The sequence below is a fragment of the Moschus berezovskii genome, chromosome 10, assembly GCF_049115385.1.
Source record: "Moschus berezovskii isolate FMDL1 chromosome 10, NW_MosBer_1.0, whole genome shotgun sequence".
Classification (NCBI taxonomy): domain Eukaryota; kingdom Metazoa; phylum Chordata; class Mammalia; order Artiodactyla; family Moschidae; genus Moschus; species Moschus berezovskii.
Genome location: NC_142469.1, coordinates 90,700,116 through 90,714,776, shown reverse-complemented (window position 1 = coordinate 90,714,776; position 14,661 = coordinate 90,700,116). Strand labels below are relative to the sequence as shown.

Here is a 14,661-nt window from a genome sequence, read left to right as displayed (position 1 = left end):
TGAATGCAGAGTTCCAAAGAATAGCAAGGAGAGACAAGAAAGCCTTCCTCAGTGAACAATGCAAAGAAATAGAGGAAAGCAATAGAATGGGAAAGATTAGAGATCTCGTCAAGAAAATTAGAGATACAAGGGAATATTTCATGCAATGAAATGCCAAGGACCTAACAGAAGCAGAAGAGATGTGGCAAAAATACACAGAAGAACTACACAAAAAAGGTCTTAATGACCCAGACAACCGTAATGGCATGGTCACTTATCTAGAGCCAGACATCTTGGAGTGTGAAGTCAAGTGGGCCTTAGAAAGCATAACTATAAACAAAACTAGTGGAGGTGATGGAATTCTAGCTGATCTATTTCAAATCCTAAAAGATGATGCTGTGAAAGTGCCGCACTCAATATGCCAGCAAATTTGGAAAACTCTTTCAGCAGGACTGGAAAAGGTCAGTTTTCATTCCAATCCCAAAGAAGGGCAATGTCAAAGAATGTTCAAATTACCATACAATTGCATTCATTTCACATGCTAACAAGGTACTGCTCAAAATTCTTCAAGCAAGGCTTAGCAGTAAGTGAACTGAGAACTTCCAGATGTACAAGCCGGATTTAGAAAAGGCAGAGGAAACAAAGATTAAATTTTCAACATCAGTTAGATCATAGAAAAATCAAAGGAACCCAAGTAAACATCTATTTTTACTTCATTGACTATGATAAAGCCTTTGATTGTGCGGATCACAAGCTGTGGAAAATTCTTATAGTGATAGGAATATCAGACCACCTTAACTGTATCCTGAGAAACCTGTAGGCAAGACAAGAAGCAACAGTTAGAACTGAAAATGGAACAATGGACTGGTTCAAAATTGGGAAAGAACTATGACAAGACTGTATATTGTCACTCTGCTTATTTAACTTCTATGCAGATTACATCATGTGAAATGCTGGGCTGGATGACACACAAGCTGGAATCAAGATTGCCAGGAGAAATAACAACCTCAGATACACAGATGATACCTCTTTAAAGCGATGAGAAACTAAAGCATCTCGATAAAATTTTAAAAAGAGGGTGAAAAAGTTTGCTTAAAACTCAATATTCAAAAATGAAGATTATGACATCTGCTCTCATCATTTCATGGCAAATAGATGGGGAAACAATGGTAACAGTGAGAGACTTTATTTTCTTGGGCTCCAAAATCACTGCAGATGTTGTCTGTAGCCATGAAGTTAAAAGACGATTGCTCCGTGAAAGAAAAGTTATGACCAACCTAGACAGTGTATTAAAAATCAGAGACATCACTTTGCCAACAAAGTTTCATATAGTCAAAGATATGGTTTTTCCAGTAGTCATGTACAGGTGTGAAAGTTGGACCAAAAAGAAGGCTGAGTGCCAAAGAATTTATGCTTTCAAAATTCTGGTTTTGGAGAAGACTCTTGAGAGTCCCTTAGACAGCTAAGAGATCAAACCAACCAAGAGTGAAGGAAATAAACTCTGAATATTCATTGGACTGTCTGATGCTGAACCTGAAGCTCCAATCCTTTGTACACCTGATGTGAAGAGCTGACTCTTTGGGAAAGACCCTGATGCTGGAAAAGATTCAGGGCAGGAGGAGTAGAGAGTAACAGAGAATTAGATGGTTGGATGGCATCACCAACTCAATGGATGTGAGTTTGAGCAAATGCCAAGAGACAGTGAAGGACAGGGAAGCCTGGTTCACTGCAGTCCACTGGGCTGCTAAAAGTTGGACATGAATTAACTACGAAACAGCAACAACAACAGCAACTTAATTTAGTAATTGGGGTAATTATTTAACTTCTTTATCTTGCAAATCAACCTTTCAGGTTGTTAAGACTGGAGATATCAGATATTATTAGTTTAGTACATACCAAACCTTCAATAAATGGCAGCTATTTTTATGTATTTACACAAATAAACCATGCTTATTTTCACTTTCTTCAAATAAAAGAACAATATAGGAATTAGAATAAATCTTTGCTTACATTTTAGAATTTTAATAATTATGACAGAGGATTTCAAAGAATTATTACCGACTTATTCCAAATCAGGTTTTACATAGGTGTCGTTCCATAGATGGGCTTCCCTGTTGGCTCAGTGGTATAAAGAATCCACCCACCAATACAGGAGACGTGGGTTTGATCCCTGGGCTGGGAAGATCCCCTGGAAAAAGAAATGGCAACCCACTCTAATATTCTTACCTGGCAAATCCCATTGACAGAGAGGAGCCTGGCAGATTATAGTCCATGGGGTCACAAAAGAGTGAAACATAATTTAGAGACTTTGTTTTGGTGTTTTAGTCGCTAAGTCATGTCTGACTCTTTTTGCACCATTTTTTTAGTGACTAAACAATAACAATTTCCACAGATAAAGACTGGTATGCAAATAGAGAATTATATTGTGGAGTCTCATGTTAAACATAATGAGCTTGAAAATAAGGGCTCCCTTTTTGAAATATCATGTAAAACATTTAACACTGGCATGCTGTGATTCATGGGGTCACAAAGAGTCGGACACGACTGAGCGACTGAACTGAACTGAAGAGAGAAATAAAAAGGGTTCAAGTAATTAGAAATGTAAAAACTTTATCAGAGATAGTTCAGTTTATTTTCCCAAATAAGTTGGCTCTAAACAATGAAATAAATCTCTGAAAGAGAGAACAAACTGGGGAAAAAAAAAAAACTAAAAGCTAGTATCTCTTCCATAAAACAATCACACAGTATAACTTAATAAATGAATTCTGTAGTCACATTGTCTAGTTTCACATCCCAACTACAGCACTTTTTGACAAGTTCTTTACATCTCCATACATTAAAACAAATGGTATCAGTACCTATTTTATCAGATTGTTATGACAAATAAGTTTATGTATATAAAGTGCTTACAGGGGCTTCCCAGGTGGAACAGTGGTAAAGAATCCACCTGCCAATGCAGGAGACACAAGAGACATGTGTTTGATCCTCGGTTCACAGAAGATACCCTGGAGAAGGAAATGGCAACCCAGTCCAGTATTTTTGCCTGGAAATTTCCATGGACAGAGGAGTCTGGCAAGCTACAGTCCATCGCAAAGATTAGAACATGACTGAGCAACTGAACATTGAACACATACAAAGTGCTTAGAACAGTGCCTGGCATACAGTGAGTCCTAAACAAATGTTATCACCATTATCATCATCACCATAACAATTAAAATATAATTATAGATATTTTCTGCACAATTTGAGAGGCATCTTGAAGGAGGTAGTTTTAAGAACCCAGAAAGAATGATTCTTTTGTGTGATGATTAACTTGACTATGGTTAGTTAACTTACTTGATAAGAATATTATTCCAGTTTGTCCAAAGTCAAGTTTTGATTTTTACATGGATATGCTGGCTACATTCCATGACCACAAATTAAGACACTAATTCTAAGAAATTCTATTCAATAAATTCTCCAGGTTTTTACAAGGTGACTGGCAAAAAGTGTATATTGATTAATCTAAATTCATGAATAACTTTAGAAAAAATGAATCTATAAATACATTCTTTTTGAACATAGTTCAGTCATATGGTCTTAATATATTATAAATTCTAGAACTGGAAAAACATTTAAAGATGATCTGGAGCCAAGTCATTAATTTTTATAAGGAAAAAAGATAGAGACAAAAAAATGACAAGATCACATGATTACCCTGTGGCTGAGCTAGAACTCTTAGCTCATATTTTGTTTTGTTTTTCGACTACATATATTCATTAAGTACAGGATTTTAAGATCTCTGAGAACTTTCTAAAATTCTATTTGTCATGATGGTTTATTATTCCATTATAAAGAACTCAGTCCTGGTGACAGAATGTAGACTTTGAAGGCCATTGCAAGGACTTTGTTATGAGAAAAATGAAAAGCCATTTTCAGGCATTGAGCATGTAAGATTAAAAGACATTACCTGACTTAAATTTTTAAAGGACCCCTTTGCCTTAAGAATAGATGTGGGAAGGGGCAAGGATCAATTAGTAGGTTTTTACAAAAACCCAAGGAAGAGATGATGTTGGCTTGGACTAGGATGGTAACAGAAAGAATGGTATTAAGTCATCAAAGTCTGGATATGTTTTGACTGTAGCACAAGCAATATTTCTTTCTGTGTTGGATGTGAAGTGTAAGAGAAAAGAGGAGTCAAGGGGAGGCAAAGGAACACAAATCTCCATTCAGGAATTTCTATTATTTTTTTCTTAACTAAATGTATCTTGCTGCAGTCTATGCCATGATTTATGTATTTTCATCTTTATGAAAAGAGGTCCATTGCCATCTGCACAATGTCTTCTCTGAAATCAGCAGCATCCAGAATTAGACCATGTATTGTGAAAGAAACTAAACAGTGGCTCGTGACCTCAAAGGAGTTTGTTATTTGGAAAGTTAAAGCCCCTTATATGGGAAGGAGATATATTTGACAGCATTACAAATGTAGCTAGAAGTTGCAACTTGGTGTTAAACTGGAACCCTTCTGGACATGTCTGCTTAAATTAGGGAACCAAGCTCATCAAATGCCATTGGCATGAGGAATAGGGGAGTGTTTGGGTTAGAATTCATCATACAGGAATTGGGAGAATCAAGCTTCTGAAGGAAAGGCTAATTAGGTACTCCGTAGTGTTACTTCTTGTCTATTGCCAGCTCAGCTCTCTCTGGACTCATATTTGGATTCATATCTCTCCCAAGGAAGGGAGAGAGCTGTGAACAAAGAATGGAAAAGGGCCATTTTCCACCAAATGCTCTAATATATGAAAGTAAAAGCCACTTTGATAGACCCTCGTGGTATACAGCCCAGAAAATCAGAAAAGCACTGTGTGCCGTAGCTTTGACATCTCCAGGGTTCCAAGCTTTACTGGCAGTGACTATTGTACAGGGAAGTGTCCTTAGAAGCGCAGGTGCTCAGTGTGATTACAGTGTCTTTAGGATACATCAGTAAAACCCAGAAGAGGTAGGCAGAGAAAGAGAGGAGTAAAAGAAGCAGATATCCCAGGTAGGTGACCTCATCAGGAGGAAGCACATGTAAGACTCAGAAATACATATATGGACTCAGTTCCATTATTAGCAGGTAAGCAAGACCCAGAGAGATAAGATAAGGGAATGAACTCTTCACACTCCAATTATTCAGTAACAGAATTTAGTATAAACACATTTCATCACTACGTAGTCTTTATACCCTCCAAAGCTCACATATTTGCTACATCTGCCCAAGATCTCCAGAATCCAGGTAGTGAGCTTCTCTTTGGAGATATTAAATGGAATGAATCCAGTAAAGCAGGCTTTTCTTCTTTTGAATATGGTAAACATGACAATTTTTTAGAAAAACCAGCACCCTTCACAAAAGCAGTCACTTTAAAAATCAATTAAAAAATTAAATATCTATATGCCATCTGTCCTGGTGCATATATTAAGAATGTTATTCCATGTAACATTTCAACAATGCTGCTTACATTCTTTTTCACTCATAAAGGAAGTAACATTCCTTCTTTAAACACTCCTTCTTTAAAGATGCCTTCTTAAATAGCTTCACACAACTGCATCATGTCAAAAAACCCAAAAAGACTCTCTGTGGCAGTGTGGCAATTTCACCCAAATTCAATCTTTTTTTTTTAATCTTGAACTATACTTTGACCTTGACTTCATAGTTCTTCATGCCTAGAGATCATTTCTTTGTTTCTTTATTCATTTAATTGTATTTCTGTCCTACCTTCTACTCAAAAGTCTTTGACGGGCTCTGTGCGTCTAGCTCCAGATGATAGTGAGGTTGGTTTTACTAGCATTTCAGTCATTATCACAAGGGCAGGTCAGAAGGGAAAGGTCCTGGGTGAGTGTCCACACCACTGCTGCCCAGTTTCCTAGAGAAGGGGGTCAGTGGTTAAGGCAGTTTGGCAGGTAAAAAAGACTGTACTCTAGCCATAAGAGAAGATGGGGGAGGAAAAAGAGATCTGGAAAAAATCAGTGGGACAGAGTCAGAGATCAGTGGAAGCTTTCATTCTGGTACATTTAGTAGGTTCCTTGGAAAAATTCATCAGTTCCATCATGTATTCATATTAGAAGAAGGCAAATTAAACAAGACACCTGTTAGGTCAAAGATTCTATGAAAAATACGGTGATATGAAAATCTATTCCCACCCAAGTACACATGGTATAGAAAGAACACAGACTTAGGACCCCACCACCTGCAATTCCAGAAATCACATGCTGACAGCATCACTATTTGCCATGTCATAAACATAAGAGATTATATGACCAAGTACCAGAGTTTGGCTGCATGTCCACACCTGCATCCAGCTAGTCTTTTACAATTCACCGCTGAATATATATTTCCATCTTCACTACTACCCTTCATCCACCAAGACCTCATTGAGATATCTATGCTTAGGAATACAAAACAAAAGCATTCTTGTGGTTTGGGGAGGAGGAGAGATAGGAGCCCAGAAGCGAATGAAAAGAACAGTTCACCAGGACAAAAAATTCTAGCAACAATTTCCCGCTTTTTTCTGAAACAATCTCATCATCATCATCTCATCATCTCAACAATGTCATCCACTGCTCTGCTCTTTATCATGAAAATGGCAATAGCCCCGCTCTCAGTGAGATTCAGGACCAAAGCACATCTCACTGTTTGGAGTCAGGAAGTCCAGTTTAACGAGAGCAAGTACATGTGTGCCAAAGTGTGTGTGTGTGTGAGAGAGAGAGAGAGAAATTTACCTTCCGATGAGTGAGAACTCGCCTACGACGCCAAGGCGCCGCATGGCGCTCAGGAGGCCCCGGACGGTCATCCCTTCACAGAAGCACACCACCACTCTGGCCTTGGGAAGCCGCTCTCGGAGCTTGCGCAGGAGTCGGTCAAAGCTCTTCTCCCCAGCGTTGCTGTAGATTTTGTCTGAGTGGGCAATGCAGAGGCCTTCCTGGGCGGCCAGCTCTTTGAAAGCATCCATTCCGCTCTCCCCATAATTCCCTGTCCAGAAACAATCAGCATATGTTCAAGACAACCTGACATACACAGCACTCACAAGCTAGAATAAAGACTCATTAGTCCCAGAGAACAGGGAGAGCAGACTTGCCAAGTAATTTGAAAATATAACTGGGACTGAAGGAAGATCTGGATGGAGTAAAGAGAATAATCAAATGTAATCAAGCTATCAACTCTGAAAAAAATAGAAAATTAATAACTTGGGTATCCACAGTGAAAATGGTTTTGAGACATAAAAGATGCTGTCCTGTTTTACAGCCATCATCACTAGTGGTTGTCCCAGATTTTAGCAATAGGAGAGGTCAGCACACAGGGATAGGAGGTCAACCCGCACAATGAGACGTGTTCAGTTGAGGACTTACTTCATCTGTCTGCCAGGTTAAGAGCAGACACTCGTGCTGATAGCAAGTCCTGCCACATTTCCATGAAGAGTGAGTAAGCCAAGCAAATGGAGCACCTGTCCAGGCTGGAATACACAGATATAAACCTGCTACCGGGCTCAATCAAAGCTGCTACAAGGCTCAATCATAAAATTCTTTCACTTTATCAGCATCCTCTGATAAAGTGAAAGAATTATGGGAGATTTCGTCTTTTGCTTTGATTTTAATATTATTATAATAAAACATACTTTAAAAGTAAGAATAGAAATCAGTGAAATAAAACAAGTATCAGGACTTCTTCCCTGGTGGTCCAGTGGTTAAGGATCTGCCTGCCGATGAAGGGGACACAGGTTCGATCCCTGATCTCAGAAGATTCCACGTGCCCCTGGACAGCTAAGTTCCTGCATCACAACTACTGAAGCCCACAAGCCTAGAACTCCTGCTTCACAAGAGAAGCCACTGCAGTGAGAAGCCCAGGCACCACAACTAGAGTGGAGCCCATGCTCGTCATAACTAGAGAAAGCCTGTGCAAAAAAATGAAGACCTAGTGCAGAAAAAACAAATAAACAACAAAACAAAATAACAAAATAAATAACAAAAATCCCACAAAAGACAAATACCACATCATGTCCATTCCCCATCTCTCTATTTCATGGATGAATTTAGCCCCCCAGGCTCCTCTGTACCTCCACTCCTGTCTCCAAGTTTAGGGATTTTGGTATACATGTAAATGACCCAATATCATATCCTCACATTTTCTCAACCTCTTCTATCCAGTGATATTTCCTGTAACTCAGAAACTTTCATGTTCACACGTTTAACCTTGTGTTCACAAATGTTTCTAATATCTCTGAATGTGGAGACCAAGCATCCCAATCTGTTTTTGGCCTCATCATTCGAGTGCATATATTTCACTATCCCATCTCCTGCAATTTTTAACCTCATATTTTATTTTGTACTCAGCTCAAAGTAACCTGACAGTTAATACTGATCATATCCCTTGATTTTTTTAATTTTTATACATTACCTGAATTTTTTTCTTATTTAATTTTCTCTTCCCCCTAGTTCCATGAGAACATCTTGTTCTGAATAAGTCATAATTCATTTATTCAATGATGTAGTCTTAGTATTTAGAATAATTCTAGACACTAAATGTACAGTAAAACTGCATTTGTTGTAGCAACCCAGTAGAGGAAGAGGCAAAAATTATAAATAAGCAATGTAAACAAAATAAGTAAAAGTGGGTAATAGGATATGAAAAAAAAAAATCACTGAATCTCACCAATTATGAAGACAGTACAGTTAAAACAAGGTGCTATTTTTTCATGATACTATTTATCATATTGCCAGAATTTCAAAGATTCATGATATTCATTATTGGCAAGGCACAAATACATTCACTTTTGGTAAAAGTAGTTCAAATTTTAGTGGACAGTATGGCAGTAGCTTTCAGATTTTTTCAAGGTAAATATCACATATCACATTTATTGCATAGAATATAACAAGAGTTAAGTAAAAAAAAACTTTAAAACAATAATACTACCCATTAAGAACTTACTATAGAAATCTCAATATCTATAAAATTTTCCTGGACATTGTTGAAACCTAAGAAGATTATCCTGTCTTTTTTAAAAGAAAGAGTTCTTGTTTCCTGTTCCTTAATACTAAATTACCAAATTAAAGTTTTTGCCTCTTCTTTTAACTACCTTCAGTGGCCTCTTGCAGTCCAGTGAAGCCCAAATGGAAGATTGAACACATGACAAAATCCTCAGCTCCCTGGACTTTGGAAGCATATCATGGCTCAGACAAGAGGCACTGACTGATAATAAGGGAGAAGACCGCAGCGGTCTAGTGAACGGCTCATCTGTCTGCAGCAGAGGTACAAGGAAGGAAGTCAGATGCCACTTACTCACAATAAAGGCGGGTTCAGAAATCTACGAGGTACACAGACATCACCAGCCACATCACCAGCCAACTCTTTCAGCCAAAGGCATTAAAAAGGCATCATAAGATGGTGTTACAAGGGAAGCAACTCAACTGCTAGGGTCTATCTTTGGACTACGATCACAGAAAATGGTTTTACTCTTTTATCAAAACACAAGCAGACTAAATGAGCAAGAATATTCTATGCATTCAAATAAGAAAATCCTTGGTTTTCAATCTAGTAAAGGCTTTGGACATACTCTATCCAAACCTCTCAGGCTACAGCAAGGAAACTGGGACAAGTAAAATGGCTCACCAATAGGCATGAAGCTTCTTTGTGTTAGAATTGGAACAGTCTACCTTATTCCTAAGTTACTGCTTGTTTCTCTTTTATTTTTTTGACAGTTTGAAATAATTCTCATTGACCAGCTTAATAGCAACAAGTAATTAAACATGTATGTTTTTATAATTTTTTTAAAAATGTCGGCATAGTTTAATTGCTTCTATGAAAGACTTGTTTCAATTTCTTTATTCATATTTTCTTGCTTACAGGGTAGTTATTCATTATACCAATTGATTGAGAGCTGAATATGATGTGATAGATCATATTTAAACTGCTCATTTCTCTTAAGAAGGCTGGGACTCCAAACTAGCATATTTCTATGTTGCTGCTGCTGCTAAGTTGCTTCAGTCATGTCCAACTCTGTGCGACCCCATAGATGGCAGCCTACCAGGCTTGTCCGTCCCTGGGATTCTCCAGGCAAGAATGCTGGAGTGGGTTGCCATATCCTTCTCCAATGCATGAAAGTGAAAAGTGAAAGTGAAGTCGCACAGTCGTGTCCAACTCTTCATGACCCCATGGACTGTAGCCTACCAGGCTCCTCCATCCATGGGAATTTCCAGACAAGAGTACTGGAGTGGGTTGCCATTGTCTTCTCTGGTATTTCTATGAAAGTAATTCTAATATAAAAATAAGAATAATAACTTGCACATTTATAAATCTTTATATTTTAAATATCACATTCATAAATATTACCTCGTGTATTTGTTACATTGATGGTAGTACTAGATACAAATACTATACAAAAGAGGAAGAAAATCACCTCTAGGAAACTTAAAATCACATTGCAGTACTTTTATTTAGTAGAAATGACATGACAAACTTGAATATAAATATTTAATAGAAATGCTGTAAGTTAGGAATCAGGAAAAGCTGCCGAAAGAATGTGCCTCTTGTTGGCAAGGGTATGGAGAAAAAGGAATCCTTGGACATTGTTGTGCGTGCATACTAAGTCGCTTCAGTCATGTCTGGCTCTTTGCAACCATATGGACTGTAGCCCGCCAGGCTCCTCTGTCCATGGGATTCTCCAGGAAAGAACACTGGAGTGGGTTGCCATGCCCTTCTCCATGGGATCTTCCCAATCCAGGGATCGAAATTGGGTCTCCTTCATTGCAGACAGACTTTTTACCATTTGAGTCACCATTGTTGGCAGGGATGTAAATTGGTACAGCCATTATGGAAAACAATATGAACTTCTCCAATATTTTAAAATGAAACTACTATATGATCCAGAAATCACTCGGAAAGTTAAAGTTGTTCAGTTGTGTCCAACTCTTTACAACCCCATGGATTGTAGCCTGCCAAGCTCCTCTGTCCATGGAATTCTCCAGGTCAGAATATTGGAGTGGGTAGCCATTCCCTTCTCCAGGGGATCTTGTCAACCCAGGGATCAAACACAGGTCTCCCACATTGCAGGCGGATTATTTACCATCTGAGCCACCAGGGAACTAATCCCTCTACTAAGGGTATAAACAAAGGAAATGAAATAAGTATCACAAATAGCCAAGATATGGAAATAGCCTAAGTGTCCATTGATGGGTGAATGAATGGATAAAGAAAATGTAATAATATGTTACATACACATGGAGTGGAATATTATTCATAGAACATTAGCCATAAAATGGAATATTAGGCACAAAATGGAATATTTGTGATTAAAAATGAAGGTAAGGCCATTATAGTCAAAGTTGTGATTTTTCCAGTAGTCTTGTATGAATGTTAGAGTTGGACCATAAAGAAGGCTGAGCACAAAAGAATTGATGCTTTCAAACTGTGGTGCTGGAGAAGACAACTGAGAGTCCCTTGGACTGCAAGGAGATAAACAAGTCAATCCTAAAGGAAATCAACCTTGAATATTTGTTGGAAGGACTGATGTTGAAGCTGAAGTTCTAATCCTTTGGCCACCTGATACAAAGATCCAACTCACTGGAAAAGATCCTGATGCTGGGAAAGATTGAGGGAAGGAGGAGAAGGGAGTGATGGTTGGATGTTTGGACGGCATCACAGGCTCAATGGACATGAGTTTGCACATACTCTGGGAGATAGTTAAGGACAGGGAAGCCTGGCATGATGTAGTTCACGGGGTCACAAAGATTTAGACACAACTTAGTGACTGAACAACATCAGCAAAGGCCACCACTTGCAATAACATTGGTGAACTTAGAGGACGTTACGTTAAGTGAAATGAGCCAGACGTAGAAAGACAACTACTGTAAGATCTCTCTTATATGCGAAATCTAAAAAAGTCAAGCTCATAGAGCAAGAGTAGGACAGTGGTGACCAGAAGTAAGGGAATGGAGAAACCGGGGAGATGTTGGTCAAGAATGGAAAATTTCAGTTATGAGTAAGCTCTGGGGATCTAATGTACAGCATGGTGACTATACAGTTAGTGACATATATATATAATAATAATAATCTATAGCTAATATTATGTATTGTATACTTCAGATTTGCTGAGAGTTTCTTAAATGTTCTCAGAAAAAACAAGACAAGTAACTATGTGAGGTAATGGATGTGTGAATTAACTTGACTGTAGTAATCATTTCACAAAGTATATGTATATCAAACTACCACATTGCACACCTTAAACATACACTATTTTGTTTGTCAATTATACCTCAAAAATCTGGGGGGAAAGAACATGCTTTTATTCTGGATCTTAAAATAGAAACAGATTTTTCCACAGATAGAAAGAAAACTAAAAGACATGTACTCTTTGCCTGCCTCACAGGTCACAGTCCAATGATGCCAGCCTGAAAATAAATTACTTAGCACAGAATCTGCCTTCTGTCTCCCTTCCCCTTTCCATCTGACCACCCAGATCTCCTTTTGCCTTTCCTGGTAGTGAGGAATTTTTAAAGATACTTTTCTGTGAGGCTCGGAAGGAGTTTTGAATATATAAAAACTGACATAATAAAACTCATAAAAGTGCTATATATAAGTTTTAATACCAAAGAATCCCAAAGGAAATAAATCCTGAATATTCATTGGAAGGACTGATGCTGAAGCTGAAGTTCCAATACTTTGGCCACCTGATGTGAAGAACTGACTCGTTGGAAAAGACCCTGATTCTGGGAAAGATTGAGGGCAGGAAGAGAAGGGGACAACAGAGGATGAGACGGTTGGATGGCATCACCAACTTGAGGGACATGAGTTTGAGCACGCTCCGGGAGTTGGTGATGGACGAGGAAACCTAGCACGCTACAGTCCATGGGGTTGCAAAGAGTCTGACATGACTGAGCAACTGAACTGAATTGAAGTGTTAATACTCAGGTCTGGTGTAAGGAGCTACATATTTTCATTCAATTATCAAATAGTTTATTGAGCTCTCAACTTGAAAAAAAAAATCCCTAGGCTCTGCACTTTGAAGAGTTGCCCAGAATTATTGGACATTGGCTTTACCTTCAATTTGATGAATATTTGCTATGTGTCTGGCACTGTGCTAAATACCTAAGCATTTTATTTTTTCATCAGAAGCACTCCATATAAAAGTTATAGCTCAGATGGTAATGTGGAAGCTCTAAGTTACATACTTTGCCTAAGATGAAACAGTGAATGTAGGATTCAACATCTAACACAGAAGCTCTCACTCATAACCACCATTTTATACTGCTTCCTACACAGACTTGTCACACAGCTATGAAGTCATGACACAAGCACACTAAATACAGCCACAGTCCTAAGCTAAATATGCTACATGTGATATGCAAAATGCCACAATTCTAAATTTCTGAATGAGAAAGCAGAGATGATCAGAGAACACCTCCTGGGAAAAGTAGGAATGAAGCTGAGTTCTTGAAGAATGTAAGCAAGAGATTGGCTTTCAGGGTGTGAAAGTGAATGAGAATCCACAAAAAATGCTTTTACATTCAATGAGTGGAGAAGTTTCACTGTAGCATAAGGTTCTTGGCTTATAGAATGACACTGTACAGCAGATCCCAAGTAAAGCATCTTACATACCACTACCAGAGTGCAACATGGAAATGTGCTACATGTTGCTGTGTTGTAGCAGTTTCTATAATAGACTTTATCACTGTTATGATGTTGCCCAAATCCTAGAGAGTAAGAGAGAGAAGGAAGAAAGGCATCTGACAAAGCCCATAAAATATAAAATTGAAATATGTTGAAACATTTTTATTCTACCTTAGTTATATGAGGAAAATATTTACAGAGAGTATTCTGTAAATATTCTGTAAAAATTCTGTAAGAATATTCTGTAAATAAATATTCTGTAAACTTGCAGAGTATTAAGATAGTCTGCAAAACAAGCCTTTAAATAGAATATATGGGGGATTAATGAGAGAGAATATGGAGTTTGCAAATAAATCTCTGTAGTTTGAATAACAAAAGTATCTAACTTAATAGATGTGGATATTATACAAGGGCAAAGTTAATAAAAGTACTGAAAATAGACGTAAAAACTAGAACTATCTCAAAAGCATAAAAAACAATGACAACACCTCAATTTTTTAAGCTATAGGGATTTTTTAAGAAGTTAGATATGATTGGTGTCCTGCAGTCCATGAGATCACAAAGAGTTGGACATGACTTAGTGCCTGAACAACAACAACAGATATGATTATTATCAGATCATATTGACAGACATTAATTCACAAAAGATTGATTTGTAGTGATTTGGTAGGTAAGTTTCACTAACAAGCTATGAAATAAAATTGTCTTGGATTTCATAATCACCTGTGTGAACTACCATCATGGGAAAAAGTAGGCACCTAAGGTTGGTCTTTATATTGAATGTTTTTTCTTCAACTCTTAAAATATTGAGGCTATATTTAAAAAGCAATCTGAATTCTTTTTGGTGGCTATAATGACATTTCAGCATGTATTTTGAATGAAGTCCAATGCCTGTTACTGCATCTTCATAAATGACCTTGGTCAAACAACAGCATTCAAAATATCTCCTCCCTACACATGTACAACTCAGTTACATGAGGGGGAATATTTATACAAGGAAAATATGTAGATATGTCTTCATTTTCCTTAAAGAAGGAATGGTGTTACTTTCAAAGATTCACTAG

General features: G+C 37.8%; 1 protein-coding gene across 2 annotated transcripts in view; it reads right to left on the bottom strand.

Moving 5' to 3' along the window:
* The window catches only part of GRM1 (glutamate metabotropic receptor 1), a 433,167-nt gene that overhangs the window by 272,142 nt on the left and 146,364 nt on the right, over nt 1–14,661 (bottom strand). For both annotated transcript variants that reach the window (XM_055433699.2, XM_088840946.1), the window contains exon 2: nt 6,718–6,967. In XM_055433699.2, coding sequence (XP_055289674.2) covers nt 6,718–6,967 — 250 coding nt within the window. The remainder of the gene's footprint in view (nt 1–6,717; nt 6,968–14,661) is intronic.